The 24,997-nt window shown below is 52.2% G+C and overlaps 7 protein-coding genes across 7 annotated transcripts; 4 read left to right on the top strand and 3 right to left on the bottom strand.

The window, feature by feature from the left end:
* Positions 1-1,727: 1,727 nt before the first annotated feature.
* Positions 1,728-3,089, top strand: M406DRAFT_263297 (alpha/beta-hydrolase; the record flags this gene model as incomplete). Its single annotated transcript, XM_040917580.1, has 1 exon — positions 1,728-3,089. The coding sequence occupies one exon, from the start codon at positions 1,728-1,730 to the stop codon at positions 3,087-3,089; it is 1,362 nt and encodes a 453-aa protein (XP_040773733.1).
* A 3,224-nt stretch (positions 3,090-6,313) lies between these two features.
* M406DRAFT_72738 (uncharacterized protein) lies at positions 6,314-7,816 on the bottom strand (the record flags this gene model as incomplete). The annotated part of the gene is made up of 2 exons (XM_040925574.1): positions 6,314-6,895; positions 6,929-7,816. 2 exons carry the CDS (start codon positions 7,814-7,816, stop codon positions 6,314-6,316), a joined length of 1,470 nt encoding a protein of 489 aa, XP_040773732.1.
* Positions 7,817-14,156: 6,340 nt separating this feature from the next.
* M406DRAFT_72736 (uncharacterized protein) lies at positions 14,157-15,653 on the top strand (the record flags this gene model as incomplete). The annotated part of the gene is made up of 2 exons (XM_040925573.1): positions 14,157-14,531; positions 14,574-15,653. The coding sequence occupies 2 exons, from the start codon at positions 14,157-14,159 to the stop codon at positions 15,651-15,653; spliced, it is 1,455 nt and encodes a 484-aa protein (XP_040773731.1).
* Positions 15,654-16,809: 1,156 nt separating this feature from the next.
* On the bottom strand, positions 16,810-18,789 carry M406DRAFT_72735 (uncharacterized protein; the record flags this gene model as incomplete). Its single annotated transcript, XM_040925572.1, has 1 exon — positions 16,810-18,789. The coding sequence occupies one exon, from the start codon at positions 18,787-18,789 to the stop codon at positions 16,810-16,812; it is 1,980 nt and encodes a 659-aa protein (XP_040773730.1).
* A 910-nt stretch (positions 18,790-19,699) lies between these two features.
* M406DRAFT_264299 (Pam17-domain-containing protein) lies at positions 19,700-20,694 on the top strand (the record flags this gene model as incomplete). The annotated part of the gene is made up of 4 exons (XM_040917653.1): positions 19,700-19,918; positions 20,027-20,347; positions 20,442-20,514; positions 20,591-20,694. The coding sequence occupies 4 exons, from the start codon at positions 19,700-19,702 to the stop codon at positions 20,692-20,694; spliced, it is 717 nt and encodes a 238-aa protein (XP_040773729.1).
* Positions 20,695-21,144: 450 nt separating this feature from the next.
* Positions 21,145-22,923, bottom strand: M406DRAFT_263841 (uncharacterized protein; the record flags this gene model as incomplete). The annotated part of the gene is made up of 4 exons (XM_040917619.1): positions 21,145-21,361; positions 21,404-22,273; positions 22,363-22,576; positions 22,650-22,923. 4 exons carry the CDS (start codon positions 22,921-22,923, stop codon positions 21,145-21,147), a joined length of 1,575 nt encoding a protein of 524 aa, XP_040773728.1.
* A 409-nt stretch (positions 22,924-23,332) lies between these two features.
* On the top strand, positions 23,333-24,158 carry M406DRAFT_280898 (uncharacterized protein; the record flags this gene model as incomplete). Its single annotated transcript, XM_040918423.1, has 2 exons — positions 23,333-23,418; positions 23,499-24,158. Coding segments are annotated over exons 1-2 (663 nt in total), but the record flags the coding sequence as incomplete, so codon positions are not given.
* Positions 24,159-24,997: the final 839 nt, after the last annotated feature.

The raw sequence follows: 24,997 nt of genomic DNA, 5'->3' as shown, positions 1-24,997 counted from the left end.
TGGTACACGGCGATCTTGCATGGGCTCATTAGTCCGAAGCACCAGACAGCAGCCATGAGAAGCGTCAGTCGACAGATTGTGGCAATAGTACATAGAAATCTATGGTACCGAGGGTAGGATTGCAGCTGTCATAGCGCCCAGCTAGACCCCGGATAACGAATAATGACTATGCTATGGAATTTGACATGCATGTCCCATCTAGGTATATTACGACCTCGCTTCTGATGGGCGAGAATACCCCCCTCCCTCCTACCCAGCCGTAACTGGGCAATATCGCCTTTTTTCCATCCACTCTCTCCTCGCTGTGAAGTGTACATGGCCTTTGATCACGGTCGGGAACGCAATTGGCGGATTCTAAGACTCACCAGCACTAGCTAGCAGTCAGTACTGGTGGGGGCCACACGGAGTCCGACAATGGAACGGGTAAGGGAAGGGGGGAAAGTATCACTAGGAGCTGCAGTCCTACGTCCTTGATGATGATGACGATGATGCCGAATATGTCTGATCTGAAAAAGGTTGACTGGGTACTATTCAAAGTGAGACGGGCCATAATTCACCGAGTTACTTCTGCTGTACGATGCCGTGGATGTCCTGATGAAATTACTGGGCTGCTGAACAAGATGTATTTTCGTACGAGGGGTCGACAGTGGACAAACAGACCCCGCAGCGGGAGCGGCAGACAGGGGTGGTTGGCAGGGACAGGGGTTCCTTGAGGTACCTGCAGCCAGGTCCTCCCCCCCCCACCCTGGGGCCCACCCCTTTGCTCTTGCCCTGTCATCTCGAACGCACCCTCCGAATGTGGCAGCTTAGAAAACTGGGGGTCATCCCTGCAGCCGGATCCCCCCGTTAGTAGCCTCGCTGGAGGATGAAGAAGTAGGGATCGACGAGGCTCTGCCACAACGTTTTGATCTTGCTTTTGGAGTAGGCGGAGATTGAAGGACTCTGGCTCTGCGATTTTTTACTTCTTCTTTTCTTCTTCAAGTTACACAAGGACATTCCACCTGACCATCGCGTCACCAGTCGGCCGACACGCAATAAAACCCGATCCACCCAGAATCCCAGACCCAGCCCGGCATCCAGTACCCGTGTGGCAGTGTTGGTTGGCATTGCAGCATTATGTGCGTTGAGAAGGCTACCTGCCTACTTCCTACATGGCCCCTTGGTTGGTCGCAAACGAGAACAAATATACATCCATCTATATATGTGTGTGTGAACATCGCCAAGCTGCATCAAGCTGCACACAACCCATGCAAAAGAAACGCCATGTCTCGCCACAGCTCCGACCTTCCCGCTAGATATGGCTGGTACGGTACCCCGAGGACAAAAAGCACGGGTAAAAGAATGCATCAATTAGAGTATGTATCTTGTATGAAATAAGTGGGGAGCCTACGACACAAGATCGTGCCACTTTTCTACTTGCAAGGCTTCTGTCTCTGGAGAATGTGGCCGTTAGTTAATCTTATGCTGACAACCGTCTGATAGGATCACAAGCGTCCTCCCTCCGGTGCTCCCATCCATCGATCAATAATCATCGCCATACTCTTACCGTCTGGACAATTGCTACAGTGATGCCTTTCGACAAGAGCCCCATTCAACCCGCCGTGCTGCTCAGTTCAGAGCCCTGGCACCAAAGCTCCGACTTCGCCGTCACCAAGCTACGCTTCCAAGTCTCCCTCCAATATGACAACAACATCCCGCAGGATGACATGCTGAAGATTTCAGCACACATGGTGTGGGAAGAGGTAGTTTCGGGGAAGTCATGCACCTCAGAAACCTGGACACAACGCATCCAACATGACCGGGCACTACGGAAGAGGCCGATCCTCCTCTACCTCTGTGGAGGTCCTGGCGCTGACAATCCTCCTTGTCGGGTGCGCGAGATGAATCGCTGGCTCCTGATGAAGGGCTACTCGATCCTCTACGTGGACTATCGCGGTTGTGGCGACAGCAGTCCCCTTCCGTCTCAAATCCTTAGCCAGAGAGCAGATCTCGACCAGCACAAGATGGCACATTACATTGCCCAGTTTTGTCAGGACAACATTGTCCGGGACCTCGAGGCCATCAGGCTCTGTCTCTCCCAGCTCGAGCCTCTTGGAGAGGTGATCAAGTGGACAACCCTTGGTCAGTCCTACGGTGGCTACATTAGCCTCAGCTACTTATCAATGCACCCTGAGGGCCTGAGCGAGGTGTTCATCACCGGTGGCCTGCCCCCTTGCGGCATGAAGATCGAGGATTACTTCCAGATCGAGTACGAAAACATTGTGGAGCAGAATCAGAGGTTCTACAGCCACTTTCAGGATGCCGACATCCTGGTCAGGAGGATTCTGACACTGATCACCAACATTGGTCCCAAGAACATACCCATGACAGGGCGTGGCTACATGACCGGACAGAAGCTCCTCACGCTCGGAAGGCAGTTTGGCTCCAAGGTCGGCTTCCCTGAAGTCTACAACTTGCTATGTACAATCAAAAAGGACTTGGAGACCGTGGGGCGGCTTCAGCCCGACACAATCCACGAGTTCGAGAGCATCCTCCATATCGACGAGAGGCCCTTGTACCCGCTTCTCCTGGAACAGACTTGGTGTAGTGGCGGGCCGACCCGCTGGGCTGCCGAGCGGGTGGCGCGCAAAATCCGTGGGTTTGAGTACCTCCAGGCCAGCGAGGACGGCACGTACCCTGACCCGTCTCTGACGGCCACTGAACATCCCATCTACTTCACGGCAAACACCTACTGCCGCTTCCACTACGATACGCACGAGGAGCTGATCGAGCTCAAGGAAGCTGCTGAGCTCCTGGCCGAGTACGACTGGGAGTGCCCGTACGACTTCGAGAAGCTGATGGCCAACCCGCTCGGCGTGCCCGTCTATGCCATTAGCTTTGAGAGAGACATGCACCTGGACGTCGGTGTCTCCGCCAGGACGGCAGCCATGGTGGGCGGACTCACACTCGTCATCGACCCAGGCTGGCATCAGGATATCAGGTATAGACCCGCAGAGGTGCTGGAAAACCTGTTTCAAAAGAGGGACACTGCGATGAGGTGGCGCGCCGCTGCCAGTTCTCGGCAGGCGGAGACCTCAGTGGGGCAATGATTCTACGGCGTGATACCGCTCGTGCCGAATGTCTGGGGCTTCATGCACAGGGAGAAAATGTCCCTACCAAGATGTACTAATTAATTAATGCTAGATGCGCCACGGTTGAACACCAAGTTCTTCTTTGGGGCTCTACAGATCGCTTTGGATGGGAGCAGACACGCTTTGGATGGGAGCAGACACGACAAAATTACTCATGGCACAACAATACCAAGTTTTGCAAGTTCCCTGAAGCTGCAGCACATGGGTCCACGAAACACTTGCTCTGGACGGCCCTCCCTCTCTCCACACTCCGCCATCCGCTCATCTCTCTTTGAAGCCTCTGTCATGTGCATACATGGCTTACCTGGCAAGGTGGAGATATGCAGTGTACACTCACACAGACACGTTGCACGGAAAGAGTCCTCGCCAAGGAGGCAGGACTTAGATTCACATGTCTATGCTGCCAAACAACATCCAATTGCATCACCATTTTCCGAGGCATATCGGATAGCAGGCGAGCTCATGACTCTCTTGGGCACTTTTGGAAGTTATGTTGGTGATCAGTAAGGCTTTGGATCCCTTTGCCCTGACCTTGCTTGTTTCCGTATTGTTACCCTGTACTAGCGAATATCAGATAAGTACTTACTTTAGTAGTACTACCCATGGTAAGCGAACCCCGAACAGCGGGCCCCGCGCGCCGGACCCATCTTGGCTGTAAGGACCTCGCCGCCGCAAATTGCCAAACTTGGCAAATCAGGTGTTCAAGCCTTTGCCTATTTGCAATGACAGGCCTTGTGAGTGATAGCCATAGCCAGGGCGTCAAGGACAGCACAAAACATATCGGTGCTATACCAAGGAGAGCTAGCCAGCACCGGTGAAGGTATCAGCAACAGAGGCCGTGCACACGCGGCTCCCAGGCTCTCCATTCACTACAGGGGGCTTGCTGGCCATTCGACCGGGCGTTCGCTCATGCCCTTACTTACCCCCCGGGGGCGCCCTTGTCTGAAAGTGACAGCAGCAAAAAAAGACATGTCAGAAATAACATAACCGACAGCACCGGATCCAGGAGGATCTTCTCCGCGGTAGCCAACGGTACACACATACACACACATGCGCGCGCACGAAGACTAGACACCCACGACACATCGGATGATATCCAACCCCTGCCAAAGGGGTGCAATCTCGCGGGACATGCGGCATGAAAGGTTATTTTTTTTTTGTTGTATCCTGGCTGTTTATCTCGAGACTGATCAAGGAGATCCAGTGAAGGGGCAATGGGTGCGCGTTCCGGTCCTTCCGACGTACTCGCTCTCGCCTCCGCATGAAACTCCAAGGTAACACTGGCGACGGTATTCGGCTTCTTTGTACGTGGTAACTGGAACAGGAAGAGGGGAGAACCCAAAAGAAGAAAGAAAGAATAAGCTAAAGAAGGGGTTCCGGTTTGGGCAGCGGAGATTGAGGGTCGATCAACAGCATACTGAAGGCAGGAAGACAATGTGGTGTCCAACAGCACACACATGAAGAACACATTCATTTTCTGGAACTCCGTCTTATGGTACAGTACTGCCGGTGGAGGCTGGGCTGGTAACGACGAGGTCAGCGTTGTATCCGCAATACTTGCCCAATTTGAACTTGTATACAAGGTGATAAGGTGATAGAACCACACAACGAATACAAAGGAACACGTGAACTCTGGGTCAAGAGTTTATACAACAGAAATGAGGGGGAAGAAGGATGGAAAGGTCGCGTTCGGAGCCGACGACTTGTAGGAGCAAAGGAAAGGGGGGGGCGGACAAGGAAGCAGTTATTGAACCTCATGAGAGTAGAGAAACATGCCAAAGAGCTGTAGTAACGAGGCACAGCAGCCCCTCCGCCCTCATCCCTCCCGTCTTCCCGACACCCACGTTAACGAAAGAGGCGAGCCCACTCTCATTTCTTGGCAAAAGGTTTGGAAAGGACATGAACAGACCACAGCTCGCTTGCATGCATACATACATAGGCGAATGCAGTCGGTTGGACCGCAGCATGTGAGGGAGGGAGCCTGCCTCGCCACATCTTGACCTTCCTTTGCCACATCTCACAGAAGCGGGAATGGAAGGCAAACTATTTACTGTATTTCTAGAAGTCTCTCTCACTCTCTCCTTCTCTCTCCGTGTGTGTGTGTGTGTGTGTGTGTGTGTGTGTTTGTCTCTGTCTCTCTCTTATTCCTATTTGCTTTTCTTTTCTCGCTTCTGATCTCTTTCGTCATCAAGTTTAAACTGCCTCTGGAAGTAAGTCATCATCTCAAAGGCTATTCGAAGATGTGTTCCATGTGCTGTGTTATATGACGCAAGAACTTTGTCTCGACGGGGGGGAGGGGGAGGGGGTTATAAGCTGATTTGACGGCAAGTGCAAGGGCCACAGGAGGACACTTTTGAAGCTTAGTTGCTCGGTGGCTTCTGAGGGGCTGATTGATATGATTGCGCTACAGGGCTGAGCGAGGAGTTCACGGTATGAGAACGAAATGAGGTCGGCCGATGGACAAGGCGTATGCAGCAATCAAAACTTGGTTGAGAGCTGTGCACAAGTAGGTCTGGTCACCGCCATGATTCATGCTCGGGGCCCAAGTTCGTCTGATGCTCTGACTGAACAGGCTGGAAGCTCATATCGAAGATGGTAGGGCATCCTCTCGCCTGAGAAACCTCGGCGGTACTGTAATTATACCGGTCTTCCCGACCCACTGCACACAATGCGTCCACAGAACTGTGGGGGAAATTAAGGTATAGCCAGTTCTGCGAGACCTGGCAAACGTCATTTTTCCCTAACAAAACCACGGGCCGTAAGATCGCGATCCTTTCTATTTATTGCCACTTTTTATGACACTATGATCTCATTGCCTGGGAGGATATGATGTACTTCCCTCCGATCACCACACCTGATGTTCACAATCCAGGGTATTCTCCTCAACAAGTGTGTGGAAAGACTACTGTATGCATCTTCGTTGATCATCAATTCATTTTTCTAGCGATCCCAAAGTTGATGTCAGTGAATCTGGATGGGCTTGGATCCCATGACCATCTTCAGAAAGAAAAAAAGTCCCTGCTGAGTACCTCAAGCCAGAAGCAGCTTCGCACTGATGCCATAGCTATGCCTCTCATGTTGCTGGCAAAGACAACACGCAGTAATTTTCTTTGAGTGTCACGCCACATTCAAATCACCGCCGCTCTCGATCAGCCATTACCGTGAGGAGAGAAGGTGATTTTTCAACCGGCCTTGGCCATCCACTTGCCCTTCTCTTTGCCCTTCTCCTTACCCTCTCCATTGCTCGAGGGGTCGGAAAGATTCAGAGAAGACAGCATATTTCCACTAATGCTGTCTTTGTCAAGGCTGATGTACTTGATCCAGCGATCGACGGCCGCGACCAAGAGAAGGTCTGCTCCCTCGGCCCTACCACCATCCACCTGGACGTTGTCCTCGACTTCGGCAACCGAGTCGTTCACACTGCTATCACTCTCGTCCATCTTGAAGTCGTCATCCGCCGAAGAGTCGTCCAGCTCCATGAAGTTGAAGGAAGAGGGGTGAGGTTTAGGCTTGGCGCAAGCAGAGGAGCCATTAGGGCCGATGAAACCGCTTGGGTTGCAGGCAGAGCTGGACGCAGTCTGGTTGAGCCCTTGGAGATAGTTGGTGCGAGCCTGGACGAAGTGGTTGACCAGCAGCATCAGAGCCTTGCCGTCGGGGCAGTAAGGGCCTCGGTATTGCAGGTATCGATCGAGGTACTGGGAAGCAAAAGAAGGGATAAGTGAGCTTGAGACGAGTCTCTGGCGAGGGAGAAGAGGGAAAGAGTGCTGTGTGAAGACGACGTATAAGTAAGAACTTACTCTAGCCACGTGGACGTGCTTTGTAGGCTGCGAGACAGCCTCAATCACCGTCTTTCCCAGAATCTTGTCCTCCTGAGGGTCGAGCTGCACTCCCATGACACGCAGCTGTGAGAGCACTATCTCCTTGAGCTGAGCTAAAGTGTGCGCAAGGAGCCACATGCGGGTCACCGATCGCTTCAGCTGTACAGACGCGCTGTTCCAGTACTCTATGTCCTCCTCGCCGGGCGCTGGGGCTGGGGCTGGGCGTGGGCAGTTGGGCCGGGCACGCATGAGCGAGCGCAAAGTGGCCCTCAGGCAACCCTTGAGTGCGGAGCTAACGTCGACGGTACCGTGGCTTTCGTCCTGGCGCGTTCCCTTGGTGGCGTACAAGACGGCCTGGTTGACAAAGCGGGCTAGACTAGCGCAGACCAGCGGTGTGAAGCTGGTAGACACATTGTCTAGCTGGCTGAAGCCGGGGATCGGACCCGTCAGGGCCGAGGAGATGTCTTCGGCGGTGATTGTCAGGTGTAGGTAGGGCTGGACATGGTGAGGTGCAGAAGAGACGCCAAAGTCGTGACCGAAGGGTAGGTGGCTGGAGAAAGGTGGCAGCCTTAGCGATGCAGTTTGGACTTTCTTGGGCTTCCGAACACGGGGTATCTTGTGGACCTTGTTTGCCTTGTTTTTCTTGTTTGCTTTGGTGTTGCGATGCTGGTGGGCTTGCTCGCCGTGCTCCGTAGTCAGAATGAGGTGAGGAACGTTGTTGTCGTTGCTTAGCTGTGCAGCGTTGGCGCCACTAGGGGTAGGATAGGGTGTCTTTAGAGGGCTGAAGGGGTTGGTGGCCTGCGTCGTGGCCTGAGATGAGGTAGATGCGACGGCAGGCTCGTCATCCATCATCTCGAGATCCTCCATCTCGCCGACCTTGCAAAGAGATCAATGCGTAACAAAGAAATGTAAGTGGGAGGGAACAGGGTGGATGGAAAGAGAAGGGGTTTGCAAAGCCGAGATATGACAAAGCGTGACTTGAAGGCAGGAAAAACTATGACTTCAAGAGATTGAAAGGAAGGAGGTCGACAGTGTACTGGATCAAGGAGTGGATTTTGTCGATTAATTTCCATGTGTGAGAAAAAGCAGTCAAGGATGTGGTGGGGGAAATAAATTGTCGAAAAAGCAACTCTCAAGACTAGAGAAGTGAAGTGTCGGAAGGCAAGCCTCCAAGACTGACAGCGTCATCGCTTGAATTTCAGCCTCATTGCAGTCATCTCAAACAGGAATAATGATCATATGCAGACTCCTCAGCAAAGCGAGTTGAGTTCCAGAATAGACCAGTACGCCTAGTTTGGGCCGGATGAGAAAATTGATACAGATTAGCAAAAGCCCGAGGTCTAGATAGAGTGACTATTGAGAAAACTTAATTAAGTCAACTTACATCGCATTCCAAAACTAGTTCTCTCTAGCTTGGTTCAGACTGATTTCACAAGCTTGCGGGAAGAGCGCTGTAGAATGGAGAGGAATTGCCAAAAGCTTTGCAAAGCTGAAATTTCAAGTCGACAAACACCTGTGTTGAGGAACAATGATCCGGTAGGGGAATGTTGGAAATCATCCCATGTTCACATGCACTACTCGCAAATTAAATTGCAAGAAGCCAGTTCATGCCATAGATTAAAATACTGGTGTTCTTTTACACATGTTTGATATACTTGCAAATAATTATAATTAATCTGATATCTAATGTTTGTCAAATCTCACCATGAACAATGGCCAAAGCTTGTATCCTTCAACTAGTTTAGCCTGCAATAAAAGAGTAGCACCAGAAGTAATTATCTGGAATATTTGCAAACAATAATCCAGCTATATATTGTCAAGGGAAAGTACTTTAATGTCTCTGTTATGCTTAGATAGACCTTGAAAACTTTATGTGTCATCTTGGTGTCTTCTAAAAAGACTTATTCTGTCTATCCCCCCTATTTCTTACCAATTACACTCTGGGATACCTCACATATACTCCGTCTGGGCTGGGTCTCCCGCATATGGTGATATTTAAACATCTCATGGCAATCTCCGTGCTGTTGTAGCGCCTCTCATATTATCTAGGACTGTTATAGGGCTCGAGCTCACGATATAAGCATTGCCAACTCCTTTCAAATGCTTGTGAACAAGTCACTTCTGATAATACACACAGCCTAAAGCAGCTTTGCACATTTGTAGTAAAGTCACCGAGAAACTTTGATCCAAGAACCTCATGAGATGATGCGAGTCTGCGGACTGTTGCATTAGCCCTGGGATTGAAAGGGGTTGATGCCTCGCAATTTCAGGCCGTGCAGAAGAAATCTGACGTCATTGGAATTATCCACTTCTTCTCTCGCGCATTGGAGTTAGTTTTCGATGAGTCTGTGGTACTGCACATTGGTCTTGTTCATGATCTCAGGGGCAGTAGGTAAATGCTGATGAGGCAAGTGAACAGTTTATGATATTTGATACATTATCATTTGGTTGTACAACTATCGTACGGTTGTTGCACTTGGCTGGGCCGTCCCCTGTGGCGGTATCAAATTTTGATTACCAGTGAGTGTGTTGGTATGTCTATGGAAATACAGTGTTCCGCTCTAATAATGAATGAATTTGTTCTGTGCCGCGGTGCAGACCAAAACACCAGCCCCCTCCCCCCCTCCCGGTTCCCCAAGACTGTGAAGGCCACCATCTAATAATTCCGCGAGGGATCAAACTTGTCGTTGTACGAAGCAATCGACTGTGATGTTGTCGACTGCACCATGGGCTCGAAGTCGTCCAGCAGTGAGCTCCTGCGGGTCCTTGACCTGCGGAAGCAGCCCCTCTTCTTCTTGTAGAAAAAGATGCCGGCCGTTGCAAGGATAGCGACACCGCCCACAGGCGCGCCTATGGCTATGGCAAGAGTCCGCGTATGGTTCGATGAGCTCTTGTCCTGCGAGTTGGCGCTTGCGTCGTTCTGGAGGCTCGCTGTCGCTTCCGTCGACATGGGGGCTGGCACGGTAGATGATGTAGTTGCCGTCACGAGGGTTGTTGGCGGCGCTGTCGAGGCTGCGCTCACTGACCCAGAAGACGTCGCAGGGTCCGCCGGTGGCAATGATGCTGTGCCGGTAGAGGAGATGAGGGACGATACTGACTCCAACAAGGACGACGATGATACAGAAATTGCCGTTGATGTGACATCTTTTGAACTTGTCGGGGTGCTCGTCGTCGATGGGCTGAGGGCTGATGAAGAAGTCGCTGCTGACGTTTTGGCAGGGCCTTCAGCAGCAGCCGCGCTTGTCGTGCTGGTGCTCTCAGAAGTCGTCGACGATGTTGCCGACGTGGACGGCGAACTGCTGGTCGTAGCAGCCTCAGTTGAAGAGGGCGTGGCCGATGCAGCAGCATCACCCGGTGCTGTCGTCGGTGGTGCTGGGCTGCCTCCAAGAAGTCCACCCAAAAGGCCGCCTCCAGAATCCGCATTCGCATTATTAGCCGCCGGCGCAGGACCCGCCGGCGCAGGTGCCGCCGTGGGATCACCCTGACCGACCCCCAAGAGGGAGCCCAGCCCTCGCGGGTTGGGCATACCAGCCTTCAAGAGAAACGCCATTCTAGAATTTTTTTTTTGTAAGAGGGTTATTTCAAAGGAGAAGATTTTAAATCAAAGACAGGCCAGCTGCAGACAAGGCATTGCCTCGAGCGAAGTGGAAATGATTAGAAAGTAAGAAATAGTCGAGAGAAATGCGGCGAAAAGCACATCAATATGGTCTACCAATTACTGTACTCAGTGACTGAGAGGAGGCATGGACCCGGACGGCGGCTGAGGTCTTTTTAAAAAGACATGACCTTCCCGGAACGCTCAACTGGGCCCTTCACAATTGCTGATCCTTTCCGTGAGGCATCCTGGTTGACAGACGTCAATGTCCCAAACGAGCTTTTGCGGATGGGGACTGTTCCTGAAGCAGCGCTAAAGACTGGGTCGACAGCGGCTCTCAAGCACTGCCAAGGTTCATCACAACTGGTGTGATCATGCATAGTGGTGTTTGATAGTCACCCAGAATCCCTGCCCACGTGCAGTGTAGATGCAGATCCGATGTTGCGGACAGGATTGGACACACGCTACGAGCGCCCAACTGTGCACGGCTCATCATGGCTTGGGAACCCTCTGGGTGAGCGCACAGATCTATTTCCGTTCGTCTTGGGACTAATTGTCAGTGTCTACTCGTCTACTGCTCGAACCATACCTGGGCACCGAGATTTATACAGCCAAAATGAAACTATATCCGAGTCGGGACGGTATGGGCAATGAGTATGTAAAGATGCAACTTGGGAACAAAGCATCATCAGCAACGTCAGTACACTAAATATATAACATACTGTGCATAACTGCTAACGTTATTTTGGCATCTTCATGAGGTTTTCTTTACCTGCTCCGCCCTAGCATATGGAGAAGCCGGGCGCCCTCTATAACCTCGGTATCCACTAGGTGCCAGTTATCAAAATGCGGCGATCCCAGGCGCAGCGACCTGAACCCAGCAGTTGTTCAGGCCAAATCTGAAACACCACATCAGATCATGACACGAACCGCAGCTTCAGGTTACCCCTCGGCTGTGTGTCTGAACAGGGTGACTTCGACATCTGCGCCTTGTCAGCTTTGACCTCGTCCTTATCTATTCCCATTTCCTTCCCCACCTTCTGACTGGGCTGCCTCTCGTTCAACACAAGCCATGCTGTCTTCAGCCTTCTAGTGAGGATATTGTCCTCCGGCATGAGTCCTCAGAGCCCCTGCCTCAAAAGGAACGGCCTTGATCATGACAGCCATATTCCGCTGGACTGTATAATCATTTCGCCGGTCCTAACAAGAATTCACTCTGACCACGCACAGAATGGTACGATCTACGCTGATAAAACCACAATGTGTCGATCTACGCTGACACGATACCTCACATGGACAGACTTGAAACTAGACTCCAATGCGAACCTTTTTTTTTTTACCCACCCTCCCCCCCTCCCCCATCTTTCCAGAGCTTATCGCTTGAGGTGGAAAATTCCAACAATTCCTTGACCGCCATGAACAGACCAAAAATGACATGTAAAATGTGCACAGCATACTCGACGAGGCAGAACCATGACTCGGAGGCTGATCACCAGCTATGCTTTCCCGAGCCAGCCATGTGTGGGTTGTCTGAGATCATCATACCCGTTCTCTTATGGACCAATTGGTGCCGGAAGGGTGCCAGGAATGTATCTTGCCTGGCTGTGACAGTTTCAAAAAAGACAAATTGAGGATCAGCCAAGGCAAATGCTTTTGCCACAGGTGCTTGAAGGCAAGCTATAGGTACGTGAGAGGGATTCGATTCTGTTGACCCCAGCCTCGCAAGGTATTCAGTTGATCGTCGTTCCTGAGACAGGTAATCAGTTGGTGCCCGGTTGCCCATTGTCGAGTGACAATCACAACCCAATAGACCAAGATAGCCCCTTTTTGTAGGATCGTTGATGTCAAGCATAGCCTTGCAGTGTCTTGTGGCAGCGCTGGGGCTACAGCATTCATGCTGCATATGTGCATTACCTCAGTCTACTATGATCCTTCTAGAAGAGAAATACAATCAATTTGGACACTGCAGAAGGCATGAGAGAGGGGCATGACTGTGTCACGAGCAGGGCACTATATACATCAGAGGTTGAGGGTTCGAAACCTGTTTTATGTAAGAGTCCCTTTTCAATGCATTACTCAAGTTGCGACGCCCAAACATCTGGTGTATTGTGACCCGATATGAACGGTTTTCTAAACAATAAACAAAATCCTCGAGCTTGGCATATGAAAGTATCAGGTCCAAGTAAACTGCTCCTTTTGCCTTGCTAGCCGAGTTTTTCAGGGAATTTCCCAGATCTTTCAATTATCCTCATGGAGCGCAGAGATTCTACCTCCTTAAGAAAACCCTATCATCATTGTGTAGAACGACAAATATTCTCTCAAAGGGAGTCAAAGCAGATGTAGAGCTGCAAGTTCACAGGCTTATGTGGGTTGTACAAGTGCTCTTCGCAAAAGGAATCGTTATATATACAACACGCATGAGAAAGCTCATAGGTGCAAAATAAACGGAGAAAGATCGGATCAATTACATGTATTGAGAAAGAGAACGCAATATAAAGGTAATATAAGCATATGGACGACTATTTGCTAGTTATCACTAGTCAAAGTATATTCCCAGTAGTTGTGTTCAAACACTTGGATTTCTAACACAATGCTTGAATCCTTTCTCAAGTGCTTTTCACGGTATTGACCATGCTTCTGAAGGGAGGGGTGGGGGAAAGGGGGAACTAGTTGATATAAATTTTGATGAACTCTCGAAACATTCTTGATTGCTGATCTCACCTCTGAAGCATTCCGTCCGGCCAATTGAGATACCAAATTCTTCATCTTGAAGGGATCATTCTGAACCTTCAAGGGAAATCATCACTTTTCGAAATGTCTTTCTATCTCTATCTTGTTTAGTGCACTGAGATGCTACCAGACAGTGCCTTCAGGAGCATTCTTATCATGTCAGTATATGAACAGCACTCTATGAGAACTGCTCGAGAATCACCTTGGAATCAGTGTCCCCCCTCAGTTTCTGATTCATTGTCAAGCCTTATCTTCCTTAGTGTCACTTGAATATCTCGGAAAGACTTCTGCTTCTCTTCTTAGTTCTTTTGATCAAATCCTCTCAACAAACTCTGCTAGGAAACCTCTTCTTCCTCCTACTTTGCACCTCCATCTTGTGAGACTTGACAACTACCTGCCCTCTTGACATGATCATTTGCAACCCAACTTGGCTTCTGTCAAGCATCCAGAAATTTCTACCACCGCCTGTCGTTGTCAAGCACCTCCATCATCCCTTCCGTACCTAGCGCTTTTTGAGGCAAGATGATAGGCCTCATCCAATGTTTCAATCGTGTTGAATCTTGATTCGGTTCGGCCCCAACAAGCCTACTGTTAGCCCATCAAATCTCATTTATGCCATCACTCAACAGAACAAGGAGCTTGCCAGCGATGTCGATGTCGTATGGCTTTTTGCAAGCTGGAGGCTTCCAGAACGGGACCTGATTCACTACAGCTCTCTCAAAGAACCTTCCCACCACTTGCTTTCAATTCTCTGTGGCGTGGTGCTCTCAACCGTGCCAACCAGACCGCCGTCTCCAAGCTGAGCTACAAATACAACGGTCGGCTCGCTCCACCTCAGCCTCGAACCCACAACTTTCAACCACCACTGAAACCAGCCTAGCTATGGACGCTGCTACTCCCCCACGTACCATTGAGAAGGGCTGCGTGGTTGTGATCAACTATCTTCCTCAAGATATCACAATTCGAGACATCCTGCCCCGAGTCCGTGGCGGCGGTGTCGCAAACATTACACTTAGTCAAATGGGCACCCTGAAGATGGCGACGATCACTTTCAAAGAGGCCTCCTCGGCGGCGCTGTACAATGCAGCATGTCACAAGCTTGGCCATTCGATTTGGGCCTTCAAACCCAACGACAGCGCTCCTGCCCCTCGAAAGACACAATTCGCCGAGGTTGTGTACTGTACCAAGCTGAACGGTGAGCTCGACAATGACCCCTCTATAAGCGCCCTGGAGCCCAAGCTGGCTCTCCCAGACGGGGTAAGCCGTTGTCTCGTCATCGAGCGTTGCCCCTTCGTCCAGATTGAACTTGTCTGGAAGGCTTTCGACTTTCCCAAGCTCCTCCGAACCCCTCATTACCGCGACCAAATCGAAGACGTCTGGATGGACAGCCCCGAAGAAGACGCAACTGGCCGAGTTACTTTCGTCAACCTGCACATCTGGTTTACTAGCATTAGTATAGCCCTAGGTGCTCAATTCACGGCCTATTGCAAGCACTCGCGCAACAATGACTCCCATGAGTGGTTCAATTTTCTCAGGTTCGAGACGGACCCTTGCGAGGCAGATGAGTCTACGTTGATGTCTCATGATGGCCCCAGCTCGGTCTTCGCCTGGCACAGCTACCCACAGACAAGTCTGTTGAGCCTAAACGATCTGGGCCAGCTCGACAAGCTGTTCATGGCCTGGCAGTCTGTTCTCCATCCGATCGCCGCAAAGACTCCGTCTGCCATGGCTGATGAATCGAAAGACATTACCAACACCGGCCCCAAGTTGACCAAGTTGGAAGCACGCCTTATGCAGCTACTTCGAGAAGGCCAGCAGAGAATCTCGGAGAAATATTTTGCTGGCCCCGTCAATGGCAATTCCAATTTCAGCCGTCATCTCGGTCGGCGTGCTGCACACAACAATCAGTATAGCGGCCACAGGTATGGCTATGTTGGCTCTCCAGACTGCCAGACGCCTTCAGCAACTTCTTATCTTGCTGCCCTGTCTGATTTCTCGCTCCTCGTTGCTAAAACTTCACCCTACTGTCGTGGTCCCTTGGTCTCGCCGGCGCTGCCTCTCGAAAACCTCCTCACAGCTTCTTCCGCCACCAGCAACGAGACTGACGATGCTGCCGACAAGGAAGACAACGTCGCACTGCCCGATCAAGACTTGAAGGACCTTGTTACAACCCAGAAGACGTACCCTGACTACTCCCGCGAAAATTGGGAAGCAGGCATCAGACACTCTGCCTCTTGGAGCGTCAGCATGGACGAGTTCTGCGCCATGTCAGACGAGCAGTGGAAGGCCTTTGGTACTATCTTTTACATAGCTCCCAAGGGCTTCAACACCTCCAAGCGACACGATTCCGGCGGCAAGCGCAGCTTCCTCGATGAGTAGATAAGCCTTTTCTCCGCCCTCATATCTCTCGACTCTCTGTTTCTCTGGGGTTTTGGGTGCGGTGTTTTGCTTTCGAATCCTTCCTGCACCCCCGCCCCCCCTTTCATTTCTTTTCATCCATTTTCTTTTGGCATTACTTTTGCGTTTGGGGTTCTGCGCCAAACTCACGGCTGTCGTTGCCTGATAAATGACGTAGCTATGCGGATTGGAAGATGATTGGTGCGCTGAATTAAAAATGGTGAGTATGATCGAGATCAAAACCACTTGTCTGGCTTCATATATTCCAATAATCATCACTGACGCCTCTCCCAGACTAGGATCTCCTCTGATTGAAAGGAGCACCCCTCCAAACCCCCCTCTTGATGATGAGGCAGCCCCCCTCTGAGAAGGACACGGAACGATCAGCAGAAGGTCATCTCCGAGTTCATGTCAGTCCACTCGAGTTTTCATCCTCCTCTCCTCTCGAAGCAGATTGGACATGCCTTGCTCTATTCCATAATCCCGCCAAAATCGCATTTGCTCACTGCAGCGTCGATAATGACTCAGTTCTGGGAATTCGTTTCCACGCTGGACGTATTTTGCTGGTTCATCTACCAGCAGCATGATCCCCATCAGCCCAGCATGGATGGTGAAACTTAGACGTAATTTCTGGCGTTTGCTTTGCATAGGAAAGTACACATTAGGCATGATGATAGCCGTTCAACGAAGTGGAGATTGGTTTTTTTCTTCTTTTCTTTTCCTCTGAACAACCAATGAAACTGGGTTTTACTAGTGATCTTCTGACATGGTATCATGCCTAGAAAAGATGACTTGAGTGACTGCTGCGACAAGGCTAAAGTGCACGACCACTTCTTGTAGCCCGCCGGAGTGAAGGCGGGTGGTGTGACTTTTCCTCGCATCTTCAGAAGATTGCCATCTGGAAGGTCGCGATTCGCAACAATTACTTCGTCCCAAATTTGCCAGCTACACAAAAACATGACACAGCGAACAAGAAAATTCAGGGGAGCATAATTCCTGTAGTTTAAAGCGCCTTTGAATCGCTGTGGAGCGGACGTCACATCCTGGCTCGTAACGCTGTAGTTAATTAGTTCGCAAAATAATCTATGTTGCTGAGGCCTGAATGCTCTCAAGGCAAGCATGGCCTTCAATTTCCCCTCTAAAACTCTGATCTCCGCCCGAATTGGGCGGCAATTTGAGCACCTAAGTACTTGCTCCTCGCAGTGGTAGCGTGCTCTTGTCCCTTGAATTGCTTCTCATCTACAACAAAGACTTCATCGGCCTCGTCATCATCTCCTTGCCCCGTTCCCTTTGGCTCCTCTGGGGCATCGCCGTTGCCCTGGCGGTTGGCGTTCTCATCCAGCTCCGACCTGCCCTCGAAGGCTTCAGACACGCTGTTGTATCTTGTAGCCCATTGTGCCAGAGTTCTCTGTTTCTTGTCTTTTGGCTTGCCAGAGCCGTCACTGCTCTTTAAGGACCTCCGCTTTTTCGCCTTTGCAAAAGCTTGAGCGGCCTTGCTCCGCAGATACTTCGTCACAAGCTCCGCCGAGATATTCTCCTGAGGCTCCCATGTTGGGTTTTCCTCGGGTGGCCAATTGCCTTCCCAGCGTACTTTAAAGTAGTGTACTCCATCGATGACTTCATCACCTTCAAGGCGCCTAACCACCCATTCTTGTTGGGCTGGTACTACTTCTATCTCGCCCCTGGTCGGTTCAGGTGGTGACCGTGAGACCTTGTGTGATGTTTTCTGTCGTTTCTTCTTGGCTTCAACGCTGAGCGTGTCTGCTGCGGTACCTGCAGCAGCAGTGTTTTCTGCTTGTCGTTTGTGGTGCTGCGGGAGATCGCTGCTTGTGGGCGTAAACATGTTGGTGGCGGTTGTGAAGCCACCGTGCCCATTGGAGTATGGCGGCGCCGGCGGCCTCAAAGGCAATGAAGGAGGCTGTGTTGGCTCTCCTAAGCCCTCCGGCCTCGACGGTGACGGAGTCGGCTTTACTTCTACCGATGGACGGATATGTGTCGATGAATGGATAGATGATGATATGGGATTTGATCTTGAGGTAAATGTTGGTAGGATTGGGACCGGTATGGGGGTTGTTGAGACTGGCTTTTGGATATGGGACTGCGAGAGCTGACTAGAGGCCGGTTGGGTGGGCAGCTTTGCCTGACTGACAGAATGTCGAAAGGTCGAATTCCCTGCTGGGGTCGCAGATCGGTTCGTGATGGAATCAGCCATCCTATCAATCGCTTCTATCCGAGGCACAGATCTCCTTGTGCTACTCGCCCTCGCCGGGCTCTCTGAACGAGACGTGGCGACACTCGCCTCGAGCGGGTTCAAACCACCTGAGGCATCCATGTCGAGGGCCTTGGCCGTGGAATTCATACCCAGCATCTCGTTGTCTAGTTGTGTTTGGAGTCCCTGCTCCGCATTTCCATCCGAACTCTCTTCCTCCAGGCCCTCTAACAGGTCTATCTCCACGTCCAGTTGTGCGATCCTGTTCTTCGAAGGTGTAGATAGCGAGGGGCCATGTTTGCGCTTAGCAAGCATCTCCTCCTGTTCTCTGTCCAACTGTGGCGTGGGTGGTCTCTTGTGTAGTCCCTTTGCATGTTTCGGTTTCCTCCTCGGCTTATTCTTCTTATCAGGCAGCAAATCTGTTTGAGTACTGCCCTTAGCCTGGGCAACTGTAGCAGCCACAGCAGCTTTCCTAGCTTCCTCCTCAGCTTGTACTCTTTCCGCCTCCCTGCGCAAGAAGTCTTGATATTCCCAATCCTCCAGTGTCCTGGGAGAGACATAGTCGAGCGCCCGAGCGCAGTCGATGACAGGTCTCGCGGCGGGCAGGTCGGGCCACCCGATGATGTAATACGCCCTCCTTTGACGGGCGGTAAAAGGCTCGATAGGCAAGACGATTTTGTCGACGATGAAAGCTTCTGAGTCGTGGACAAGTTGTATGTCGATATTCGGGGGGGGCGGTCCGTCGCCTGGTCTGTATGGCCGCGGCCGGGGCAGGATTGGAATCTCAAAGGGTACAGAGGGGCGCGAACGCGTGATGGCCATCTTCGAAACCTTGAGGTCTCCTCTAAAACGTTCCCAATTCACTTCGGCAGCCGCTCCTCCCTCCTCAACCACTCCCTCGTCCTCCATGGCTAGGGAGAAGGCTCCCAGCGCGCCTTCGGTCGCGGATTGTGCTCGTCAAACGGTGCGCATCGCTCGGCTGTATGCCCACGAGACAATGGCGTCAAAGGCCGGCAAACTAGTGAAGTAGAAGGCCCTGAAGGTAATGAATACCCCACGCCTCCCAAAGGGATAAATCCCTGACTGGGGATGTTGTTGTCGTCAAAGATCAAAAGGTGTTGCTAGGGTCCTAGCACGGTGACGGGATCAGATGTGGTTGGTTCCGGCTAAATGGGTTTTAGCGCGGCGAGCAGTATATACATCAGAAAGGGTCCAAAAAGAATTATTGATACTGAAAAAATTATGTTTCTTACCAGGAAAAATGCGAAGAATGCTGAACACAAAATAGAGAAGAAGAAGAAACATCAACTCTCGGTGTTTGTAGTTCATGATCTCATGTTACTTGAAAGAAGACGTCTTCAGTTATGATTTTTATTTTACATTAATTCCACTTAGTATTTCCTCAATTATGCTATTTCAGCGCCCTTTCGAATCACTTGCAGCTAGGCAGGAGGCAAGGGACCCGACGTGCGGCAGGCAGGCAAGGGTTCAGCAGTTCGCAACGGCAGGCACGTCATAACCACCTGAGGAGAGGGAGCTTGGGCCATCATGACGCCCCAAGCTTCCGACGCCGTCCCATGCCGTAGCGGAGCCGAGCAAAAACCACCTCAGGCACCGACCACGATCGAGGTTTACCATAGCAACGTCACTGCTCCACCAAAATTTCTGGCCGGGATTTAAACTTCCTGCCCGAGGACTGATATCCGCTGCGATACCTTGCAATTGATGCGTCACTGGCTGTGCTGTGAACGTTTCTCATCGTGAGAAAACTGCAGAGCAACAAGAGAGGGGAAAAAGAAGGAAAAGAAGAGTCGACACAATGATCGCTGGCACCACTACCGCGACAACGATGCTGCGATCAGGCGTCGTACGCAGCTGCGGCCTGCAGCCCATCATGCTGCGCAGCACCGCGACGACGTGCCCATATTCGACCTTCTCGGTCCGCTCCAAGCTTCCCATCGCACCCTTCATAACCACCACCACCACCACCAAAACCACTACCAGGCCATCACAGATCCTCGTCCTCCGCGCAGCAGCAGTAGCAGCACAACCCACTTCCGCTGCCGCCCACCGGCACGCCTCCACCTCCTCGTCTTCCTCCCGCGATCACGATGTCGACGCGGCTGCGGCTGCGCGGGCTGCCGAGCGCGCGACCTCCAGACAGGCTGTGGCGGACCCAGACACCCCGCCGCTGGATTGGAACACCTTCTTCCAGCTGCGCAAGACGCGGCGGAGATGGCAGGTCGCCTTTAGCGTAGTCATGTCGCTGGCGAGCGGAACCGGCGGCGCCATCCTGCTGTCGACGGGAGCCGCGGACAGCCTGACGAGCCAGATCCCTCTGGACCCTATCTTGACGCTGGGCCTGATGACCATCGGGTTCGTGGCGCTGGGGTGGCTGGCCGGGCCTAGCCTGGGTAGTACTGTGTTTTACCTGCTTAAGAGGAAGTACAAGACGCCCATGACTGTGGTAAGTCCTCCCTTTTGTAACGAAAATTGAGAAAGGGATGGAGAGATGGAGAGAGATGAGGGAGAGTTGTGCTGACGAGGTGTCAATTTTTCAGAAGGAGAGCCAGTTCTTTGCGCGGATCAAGAGGAACCGTGTGGATCCGTCCAACTCCTCGACCGGCAACCCAGGTATGTCTTGTCTTTCTTCATCAACTTCCTCCCTTTCTAGCCCGAGCAGTTTCAAATATTGATCAATTTGCCGCAGTTCCCGACTTCTACGGTGAAAAGATCTCCAGCGTCGCTGGATACAGGCAGTGGCTGAAGGACCAACGGGCGTACAACAAGAAGCGCACTACATACATATCATGATCGGGTAGACACTTGACAGGACAGCTAGCCTTGGGCATCATCAGTCCACGTTTGAGGAGTGCTTCGACAATGAAGATCCCCCAGCCATTGCAATCTTAATTCAGGAAAGATGTCCTGGAGGGAGACTCAGCTGACAGCGGAGGAATGACAAGAAGTACTACAAGGGTAGGAAGTGTGTACAGATACGGCGATGGACTCTACATTCTCGCGTGCGGGTGTCCAGCGTCTGTCCATGATTGTACCGATACGAGCACGAGATTATTGCGTCGTTCGAAATCTAACATTCGCATCTCTTTTTCGAGAAGGCTCCAAGTGCAAGCTAGTAATCATATGCAAATTTTTGGTTGGCGTAGATTTGACACCGGTCTGAAGTGAATCGCTTTTACCACAGAACTCGACAGGCATGGTCACCTTGGCGGGCTTGTCAGGCCAGTATAATTCGCTGTGATTCTACAGAAATGGCAGTGTGCGGTCCACTTCGTCCCTCCAAGCCCGCATTCCACCCTTGATATCTCCAATCCACCGTCCATTCCGCCCTAGCCCGAGATCGATCAGCTGCTTCGCCACCACCTGCGAGTCGTTTCCCACCCTGCAAACAACGTAGATAGACTGATCCCCCGTTGCAAGACCCTTCGGCATCCAGTCGAGATGGACGTCATCACCCACGCTGCCAGTGTTATCAGCAGCACCGGTCCCATCGGACCTTGACTTCCCCTTCCTCTTCCCAGAGATTCTCTGTATCGTCGAGTACGGCACATTAATAGCACCCTCGATACTCGCAATGTCAAACAGCTCGCGCTCCCTCACATCAAGCAGGACATGTGCATGGTCCTCACCCTTGCTCGAACTCTTGAGCATGTCGTGGTACTTCGCCGCGCTCACCCTCTGCTCGTCCTCGAGCACGGCGACTGGGGCCAAGATCCCGCCACAGAAGGCTACATAGTCCAGGCTTCCGGAGCGGAGCGTTTCGAAGGTGAGCCTCGCAGGACTGCCCTCGCCGCAGGCAAAACAGTCCCGCCTTCTGGCCCGCATACGCATAGACCTGAAGGATGGAGCACCTACCGTTGCGCCGGAGAATAGGAGAAGAGTAGGCTGCGGTAGCGGAGGAGAGGGTGAGGGCAGCTCTGGGGGGGAGGTGGATGATGAGGGATTGCGTGGGATGTGGAGGCCGGCCGCAATGACCTTGATTGCTTCCAGGGCCTGGAGAACCCCCATGACGCCCACGACAGGGCCGAGAACGCCGCCTTCGCCACAGCTCACCACGGCTCCTGGGGGTGGCGGCTTGGGGAAGACACATCTGTAGCAGGGAGAGGGAGGAGGGAGAGTTGGCTGGTCAGGGGGGTTAACGATGCCCTGAGGCGTGGGAGGGGCGTTGAGCAAGATGAGTTGGCCGTCGGTGCGCAGCGCCGAGGCGGAGACGAGAGGCTTCTGCAAAAGGATGCAGATGTCGGAGATGAGGTAGCGGCTCGTGGGGTGGTCGGTGCAGTCAAGCACGAGATCGTAGCCTCTGACAATGTCCTCTGCGTTTTCTGGCGAGAGATGCTCTCGGTGAGGGATGTACTTAGGCAGAGGGTTGAGTCTGAACGGTATATCATCAGAATATGAGGGTGATTTATGTTTGAAGAAGCAAAGGGGCCACTGGGGAAGGGAGTGAAGCAACAAACATACTCTCTACAGTATTGCACAAGACTATCCACCTTTAACATCCCTACCCTCGACGTGCCATGCGCAATTTGTCGGTGGAGGTTTGAAGGCTCGACCACATCCCCATCCACGAACCCCAGCGTGCCCACTCCGGCGCCGGCGAGGTATGCTGCTGCTGGGCAACCGAGACCGCCGGCGCCTATAATCAGGACTTTAGATGTCTTCAATCTGCGTTGACCTAGAAGGGTGTGTCAGCTGAATATTCCTCCAGGTTTGTTGTGCTGCCAAAAAAGACGGGACCAAAAACTGACCATGAATACCAACTTGTGGCAGAATGAGTTGTCTGCCGTAACGCTCATACTCGTCTGCACCCAAAGACCACTTCCATCCTGAACATCCATCTTCAACTCTGGAAGAACGTGATGTTCCGGCCGTCTCTCCTTCTTCTCGTGCTCCACCTTGTCCTGCTCCGTCTTTGTTCCCGGCCTCGACCTCAGCAAGCTGGTCCTTCAGAGCCTTCAGCTCAATTTCGGCTCTCAATATTTGCTCGCGCAGCTGGTCCGCGCCTTTCCTAGCTGGCTCCATATGTCGTTCTTTCACCTTCGGCTCCTCTCTCAAGTATGACAACCGGGGGACAACAGATATAGATGTGAATCGAAGATAGGTTGGGGTGGTAGTAGATCATGAGCGAGGACGGCTAGGGCTGAAGCTGAACGACGGGGGTAGTCCACTTACAGGGTCATCAGTAGTAGTTTGCAGAGGGCCTAAGAGATGTCTCGGCAGTGGGTGTGCACTGAGCGACAGGGCATAAATCGCCTATGAATCCCTGCCCTGGTGGGATGCTGGCCCCCACCCCCTGTTCTGCAGGGTCCTACGCAGGGATCCTTACTGGGGTAATCGATACCTGCATAGTACTTTTACAGTATCTCAAAATTTTGGCGGGCCAAACCTTTCTACAGTAGACTATTTTCTGAACGCTCCTCCATCTTCACATGCTACAGTATCAACAGAAAACCATCGATTCTATCCACTCGCCTGGCATTATTACACGTTCACCATATACATAAATACACAATCATGGTAAGATACCCCTCCCCTTCCTTCCCCCTCCCCATTCCTTCCTGAATACCTTCAATCTCTAACACTCACATCCTCCCCAGGCCCCAACCGCCCCCTCCACCAAGCGCAAATCCCTCCGCCTCAAAGCAACCGAGCGCCTAGCCAACCCCCTCGCCCCGCGCAAAGTCCACCGCCCAGACTCCGCCGTGACCGACTCCTTCCTCGACACCAAGGCCGACCGCGCCCGCATCCGTCGCGCCACCTTCATCTCCCGCATCACCAAGCCCTCCTCCACAGCGTCCTCGCGGTCCAGCCGCAAAAACGCAAAGCGCCACGAGTCCCGGCGCAGGCGCGAGGCACAGGCCGAAGCAGCCGTCGCCATGGGTGGACTGGCGGACGCCTTACCCGAGCTCACAGCAGAGGAGGTTGGGGCGGGCGAGGCGGCGCGTGGGGGCAAAGTCAGGCACAGGAGCTTGGGCAGCCGGCCGGGGGCGCTCAGGAGGAAGGAGCGCGTGGTTAGGGGGGAGATGGAGAGGTTTGGCCTCAGCCTGGCGCAGCTGTCGAGCGTCAAGGAGGAGGGGGCGAGGAGTGCCGCCGCTTCTGCCACGGGCGCGGGTGCTGGTGCTGGGACCGGGGACACGGCGATGGCGGGGGCAGAGGGGGTACCGGCGGCGGCGGCGAGTACCTCTGCCAACAGATTTGCAGCGTTGAGGGGGTTCATATCGGCCACTATGGAGCAGAATCCTGCCTTTGCGAACAGAGCCACGGGGGCAAATGCGGTCTGAGGAATCCTTCGCACAGCGCGCAGAAAGATATTCATTATCACACTGCACTCGCAGTGATCTTCGGGTGACGGCATACATGATGCAGGCAATAATTCGGTCGGAGGCGCAGATCTTATACAAGTTGTATGGAGGTCTTCACGCATTCACCAGGCCCGCCCAGGTCCCAACACGACTCCAGATAGGTTCGAGGGAAAAGGTTATCCTCATCTACACATATCAAGCACTGCCCTTGGATCGATTGTATGCACAACGTTTGCGTTGCCTCGATAATCCTTAGGCATGCTTATCGAGCGACACCAACAGAGGAGCAAGAACAGTTCAGCACAGACAAACTCAATACAGATCGATGACTGTCACAAGATGGTACCAGGGCGTGAGAACAATCTTGACTGTAATCAGAAAGGGCAATCAGACCCTGCCATGAAATTGATCGTATTCTACCTTGCAACACCCTATCCTGAACTCGCGGGTATCCAGGTTCATCTCGTCGTCATCAAAGTTAACCCACACACTCATGTTGCAAAAGCCTTGCTTGCAGGCTCCCTCCTGCAGAACTGAGCAGCAACAACGGTCGGCCAAGCGCCATTGGCCAATATTGAGGGCTTTCCCAACCTGTCAGATGGGCCTCGATATGAACTCCCTTTGGCATTTAGGCTCGTCTGTCCATCGCGCTGCATTCTTTCAAGCTCCAGAAAATGCTTAACTACGCCCCAAAGATGTATATCTTAGACGATCATGCGTGCGTGACCTCATCCATAAACGTTGCCGACCCTTCGGGAGAATAAGAGAAACCAATTCGCAAAACGCCTCTCCTC

The sequence above is a fragment of the Cryphonectria parasitica genome (genome assembly GCF_011745365.1).
Source record: "Cryphonectria parasitica EP155 unplaced genomic scaffold M406scaffold_7, whole genome shotgun sequence".
Taxonomy (NCBI): Eukaryota; Fungi; Ascomycota; class Sordariomycetes; order Diaporthales; family Cryphonectriaceae; genus Cryphonectria; species Cryphonectria parasitica.
This window is presented reverse-complemented; position numbering and strand designations above follow the sequence as displayed.